At 35.1% G+C, this 6,867-nt stretch overlaps 1 protein-coding gene across 1 annotated transcript; it reads left to right on the forward strand.

The window, feature by feature from the left end:
* Positions 1 to 4,960: 4,960 nt before the first annotated feature.
* LOC149206868 (uncharacterized) lies at positions 4,961 to 6,646 on the forward strand. Its single transcript, XM_089393813.1, has 4 exons — positions 4,961 to 5,568; positions 5,760 to 5,846; positions 5,940 to 6,032; positions 6,205 to 6,646. Exons 1-4 carry the CDS (start codon positions 5,521 to 5,523, stop codon positions 6,400 to 6,402), a joined length of 426 nt encoding a protein of 141 aa, XP_089249939.1. The 5' UTR covers positions 4,961 to 5,520; the 3' UTR covers positions 6,403 to 6,646.
* The last annotated feature ends 221 nt before the right edge of the window (positions 6,647 to 6,867 follow it).

Genomic DNA, 6,867 nt, shown 5'->3' on the forward strand with positions numbered 1-6,867 from the left:
TGTCCAAGTAGGCTGCTGCAGGTCTCAGTTGAAACCAGGACAGATGCTGATTTCTCCAAGTCTGTGCATTCTGCTTGGTTTACCGCATATGATATCGAATATACCCAATAGAATAACTATAAACTTGGAAAAAAGAAAAAGAAGAAAAAGACATCTGTTGGAAGACTTTCAATCTAGTATACAAGAGATCTCCTATTTAGAAGAACAACTCTATACTAATAATAATAATCTTATTTTAGATCTTATTTTAGGGTTACAGCCAAGACATACATGAAATTGTGTATGAGACCCCCTTGTTTGTGTTACAAGTGACCTGCCTCTGCGCAGCAATTTGACTGCTAAAATCTACAGAGGTGTGCATACTCTGCCCCCCTCTGGATTTGATCCTGCTTTGTGGTTTACATAAAGATGATAATGAATCCTTGATTTCACTGTTTGACCATGAGCTACCTGTCAAATTTTAGAGTTTTATTTGACTTCCTGTAGCTTACTGAGGGCCAATATACAGCCCAACAAATCCAAGGAAGCTACCCAATAGCTCTTTAAACCCATTGCTTAGTACAAAGATTTTCTTAATTATCGAGAGGCCCTGTACAGGGTTGTACGCTCCAATGTGGGGGTATCTCTCGCTTGGGAGTGTGGTCACTGGATGGTTAAATGAATTAATCATTCTTGCTCGGCATTTCTTTAAATCATTGGTTTATTTTTCTTTCCTCTCATTGATTTTGGTGTCCTTTTAAGATTTCGGCTTCATCTCAAGTATTCTTGGTGAATGGTGTTTGAACCAGTGCGTGTGGCATTGTGTAGTTCTTTGTATTCTTGCCACCGGATGAAACTGACCCTTGTATGTGTGAACCTTTGTCCATCTATTGTATGCTAATGAGTGGCATTGGAATGGACTAGAATTCGGTTATGAACAGAGAGAACTTGGGATTGTAATTATCTTCAAGCCAATAAGTGGTCATTGAGCTGATCTACTCTTGCATTCTATCTTGCATTCTAGCCTTCCATTATAGATCTATCCAACAACAGGAAACTAGAGGTAGTTTATTACTGTATCCTTATATTAGTCTTGCAATTACTTAAAGGGATTGTGGTAGATTGTAAATTTTTTGGAAACTCGTGTCGGTGAAATGGATAGACTATAAGCCTGTCATTTATGGTATCAGAGCCCAAGTTCGAATATACTTGGTTGGACCTGTAGGGAAGCACCTGCAATGACTATAGAAGAAGTGGACAGGAATTGTTGCTAGGGCTATGGAGAAGCAGAGCACTGACAATGATAGGGGTCCTCATGAAGAAGTTGAAGAAGAAAGTCCTAGGGATAGGTTAGATCGGCTAAAGTAGAACATTGCCATGCTAATGTTGATGGTAACACAACTGTTGGCGGGAAAGGGTATGGAAACAATTTAGAGTATTATTAGGGAAATAAGCTCGGTGTAGTTATTTGATCCTCACCTAAATCTGTTTTAAATCTGATACAGTGAGAGTTATTGAGATAGAGAACACGTATGGCTTCCCTTTTTTGGGGGGTACCTTGACTAGCTCCATCAAAGTAATCCCCATGTTCCAGATTTGTCCATAGGAGCATGAATCAACTTTTTCTGTGTTGGGGTTGATGAAAAAGCTTTGAAGTTTGAGAAGATTTACTGACCTTGGAAGGCACATTGAAAGAGTTATATACCTGTCTTCAAAGATTTCAACATTTCTATCTTTCTAGATTCCCCATGATACTATTAGAGGAAGGCCTTTGAGGACTGAGTTTTGCTACCACTTTTTAGAGCACTCTTCAGCATAACCTCCTTGTCCACAGTCCTTTATCCTTGTCAAACCATCCAGATTTCCTTTATTAAGGACAGAATATCAGTAAGTGGTCTATGTTCTTTTCAACTCTTTTACACATGATACATTTGATTGGACTTGATCCATTTCTTCTCTTAAGAACTTCCTATGTGGGTGCTCTATTTAAGATTGCCAACTGCATGTAAATAATGAACTTTTGAAAGGTTCTTATCCAGATGCGCTTCCACCATGAGAGTGTGCATTCTGGTCTGTCCAGGGTACACGATTCTTATCCTAACTTTGGAGTGTAAATCCCCAAGGCTGGATTTTAGACCAGACATGTTCATCATCAGAGTCTTTTATATAGGCATGACACACTTTTGATTTGTTTATAAATCCTTTTGACTGAATATTTTCTTGACCTTTGAGTTGTCTCTCTGTTCAGCGCTATTCCAATCCTGCTGGCAAATGGAGGAGTTTCCTGGTCCAGCTGCCTGGTCTAGATTGAAGAGAGTTTATCACTGCTTCTGGCAGCTTGTACTCAGCTCCACTTCTTATCCATGGGTCTATACTGGTCTTCGCCTTAGCCTCATTGCAAACCTTCCATGCCAGCAATCTTCCTATTAAAGGGAATGTTATAGTCAGTACTTTCAATAATATGGATGCATTGTTGATTGACTTGTTTGGGTTTCCAATCCAGTCTTCTGCTGAATTGGGCTCAATATATCTCTGAATGTGAATCTGATTCCAGAGGTCCTCTTTTGATATTAGTCTCCACATACACTTGGCTTTTAGGGCTTTCCCGAAGGAATGATATTTGATATGTAATGCATGTGGGCTTTTTTGTATACCTTTGTTTTCTTAGCAAAATATAGTCTTATATTATAAAAAACACATCAAGTACTGTAATTGCTTTCTCTTTGCATCCATGCTAGAAGAGCCAACATATCAGATTGGGCATCATATTTGGAATGTCTCATGTCATTCTAAGGACAAAATCCACAACAGTGATAAGTTCAATGTTTGCTTTTATTTTTATTGTGCTCTTTCCAGCTTTGTGGCTGGAATGTGTTGTAGGTCCAATTGAATCTGTATTGAGTTCAACCTGATTGTACAATGTATTTTTCTAACTTTCTACAAACGTGTTGTTTATATCTAGTATAAGCAGATGGGGGATAGACTCATGGAGTACTAGGCTTGTGCAGTTACATCCTGTAATTAATCTATTAAGATTGGTTCTGGTCTCCTTAAGTCCATATCCAGATGGGTCATGAGGGGAATGCAGAAGTTGATTTTGTATTCTTATCGGCACTGGGTCATAGATCCCACGATCCTTCATTTAATGTCTAGTTTTTGTCAATAATTAGGTTCTGTTCTTTAGATACTCCAATCTTTAGTTTTAACTTTTAATGTTTAGTGTTCTTTTATGGTGATTATTTTTTAGTATTTAGATCCTGTAATGATCCTTCTACTATGATTGGTTCTTTTTAAATTCTTTTCTAAATCCTTTTCTAAATCCTTGATGTCAAAGGAACACAATTTCGTTATCGAGTCGGGCAAGTCTTTTTTCATTGGAATTAAAAACATTTTACGGAAATGAGAGTGCTACCAGGAAAAAATTTAGATAATACAGTTCTGTAGTTTGATGCTACAACAAATTTTGTTTGTGTTGTCACTGCCTTGTTTGGTTATTGGTATCAATTCTACTTTGGTATTGCATTTAGATACTTCAAGCTACATCATTTCCACATAAGATTGATAGGAATTCGACTATGTAGTGATTATAAAAAACACTGCTGTTTATCTATCCTATTTTAGTACTACCACATGACTTGCAATTGTGCTAAACATAAAATACAAAATAGTTAAAATTTTGATCCATTTTTTGCTTTTGTAAGAAAACAATAGTTTATTTTAGCCAGTGTTCCATGAGGATGTGTCCCCTATGGTGGGGTGCACGTATCCACGCTTCCCACACACCTAGGATGGGAAGGTGCCCAGGGACACGTTTCCCCATGCCCCCTTTTAGGGAGACACAGGGAGACGCAGGGGGAAACGTTTCCCTACTGTGGGGATGTGTTTCCCCAAAAGGGGTGCTTCTGGGCAGCTCCCCTAAAAAAGGGCTAGGTGCTCCCCCTTAATTTTGCTTGAAACAATAATTTATGAGTGGGAAAGCTCAACATTCAACCCTAGGGCCCTATTAATTGACTTAGGATGTTTGAGAGTGGTTCTGACCTCATTTTATTTCATACGGAGAAAGTAAATTTCAGATTCCACTCAAAATGCATCGACATAACAATTTTTAGGATTTCAGGAATGAGCGAATTGCGATGTTTCCATTGGGCTCTATTATATATAAGGGTTTGGAACTACCATTTAATCAAGAGCACCAAGCCCAAAAGCACCCCTTTTGAGGGGGGCCATGTTCTGCTTAATTTTTTTTCTAGTAACTGTTGTAATATAGAAATTAAAAAAAATTATAAAACAACCATAAAAAAAAAAAAAAAAAAAATTAAAAAGAACAACACATAACAAATATCAAAACCTAAACTAATTTGCAATCTCTAACTCACTCATTCGAGTTACCAAGCTTATGTCTACTCAGCTTGCTGCGCAGCACTATTTGACTTACCAGTTAACTGTTGCACCTCCTCCTCCATGGCACTCCTAAAATGCTCATTGGCCATTTTTAATCGTCAGTTTTAACTTTCGAGTCTTGACTTTAGATATGGATGACCTTAGACTGATTCTTTGACTTTCACTCTTTAGTTTTTTTGAGTTTGAGTTATATCAATTTACTATTCCAATCTTCAGGATTAAGTATCTACTATAGTCTATTTTGGTTAGTACTAATTAGATTCTAGAATCACGAATTTAAATTTTAAATCAATTTAGAATCTAGAATGATGAATGATGAATTTAATTTTTAAATCAATTTAGATTCTAGAATGTTGAATAATGAATGATGAATATGGATCAATCTAGTTCATTATTGAATCTCGTGGTGTATGAATGAATGATGTATGTATTAGTATGAATGATGAGTATGGATCAGTGTATTTCATTATTTAATTCAATCATGTACGGATCAATGTATTTATGCTTTCATTATTGATATATATATATATATATATATATTAAAAAAATTATATACCCCCATATCCCCCTACCCCCTAATTTTACCTAAAATTTGAGGGTACTCTCACACGCCCCCCCTGTGCATCACCCCAGACATGCATCTCCCTATCCCGGAGTCTTGGTGGAACATTAGTTTTAACTTGCCAACATAGAAGGGTTGAAAATATAGTATGACTTCATATTGAAATATGACCATGCCCTTCAAATTTGATGCCAGGTTGAAGAAGTATTTTAGGAAAAGTATTTTGAAGTGTGTTCTAGTGTTTGCCTTTTAGAAAATGTTAATCTTTTTTCAAGCTTTCTTTTCAGTTCTTATAACTGATTTGTTTGTTTTACTTTAGTGGTTTATTTATAATAGTTAAAAAGGCTTACGAGATTTAATGGAAACCTTTTATACCCACACCAGATATGCCAAAAAGACCTTAGACGTGTGAATGCCAATTTTGATGCACCGTTCATATTGTGCAGTTGTGATGTTTTTTGTTAACGATTGTGCTGAATAGCTTTGTGTCGAATGATGCAGGTACCTTCAAGACAATTTATACCACATACGGGAATCACATGAGATGGATCTAGATTTGAAGATAGAATTATTCAAACATGTTAACTAATGCATTCAACTGTCCAATGTTCTTAGGTAGCGGTCTTGTAAGATTTCTTCTGACAATATCTGGTAACAAGAGTATTATTGTAATAATTAAAATGTTATAAATAAGATATATGAAATAAAAATTCAGGTATTGAATTTTTCATTAAACATTATTTAGAATGTATTAATACTTATAAGTATCTTAGACATGTATTTGTGTGAAAATAAATTGAATTGGTTTATGTTTAAGGACAAGGCATCCAAGGCGAGGTTAACCAAGACAAAAGTCACTCATCGTAGTGGCCAGAAAGGTTTAAAAGCACTGATAACAACCTTTGTAAGTATATTAAACATGTGATATTTTTTTAATAAATTTTGTACTAGAAGAAAGTCATTGTTATCTAATTTCTCCCTATTTACTGATTGATAGGAACTAAAATATGGAAGACCTCCAAATCATTTGGAAAAGGAGGTGCTGCAGCAAAAGAGATGGGTTGAATTTGTTGTTTGGATGGACTCTATGGTATGTAATCTTAGTTGGATTTCCAATATACTTTTAAACCATATTTTCATTTTATTTTTTAGTACTATTAGATATTATATCTTACCTCATTTTATGGTTAACATTGTATAACAAAAACATGTGTTGTGTTATGTAATTAATACTAACATGTAATATTGATATTTTTTGTCAGAATGCTATAGGTAATGATTGCCAAGACGATGATCCAAATTATGTTCAACATATATCAGGAGATGATGAGGATGAGGATGAGGATGATGGTGGTGAAGGAGGAGATGATGATGATAGTTGCGGTGTTGGTGATGATGTGGATCAGAGTAATGAGGATGGTCAAGATGATCATGAGGATGATCTTGGTGGTGGTAGCTAGGCATGCACATGCATTGTTTTTTATGAAGAAATTATTGTGTAGAATGACATTGTTATGTTTAGATGGGTGTTGTGAATTTACCCTATATCAATGAGACATTTTGATTTTGTAATCATACGATGAGTTTGATTTATGTATGTTGTTAATTTATCGTAGAATAACGATATTCATGAAATATTTTGATTTGTTAATCATATTTGAATTTTACTTGTTTTGATTAAAAATAATAGTGATTTTATTAGTATTATGTTGCTATTTTATACATGTTTTGAAAATTGTTAATGACACATTGTTATTTTTTTGGATGGATGTTGTCAATTTCTCTTAAATTTCTTTACAAATGATTTTGAATTGTGATATCTGCTTTAATGATATTTAGAAACTATCATATATTTCACTATGAATGTATAAAGGGGGTCATATATGTAAAGAAAAATATACTCTATATAAGAAGTCAAATGCGGA

This window comes from Pinus tabuliformis, chromosome 1_2, assembly GCF_031772625.1.
Source record: "Pinus tabuliformis cultivar Carrire ecotype Pingquan chromosome 1_2, CPIR1, whole genome shotgun sequence".
Lineage (NCBI taxonomy): Eukaryota > Viridiplantae > Streptophyta > Pinopsida > Pinales > Pinaceae > Pinus > Pinus tabuliformis.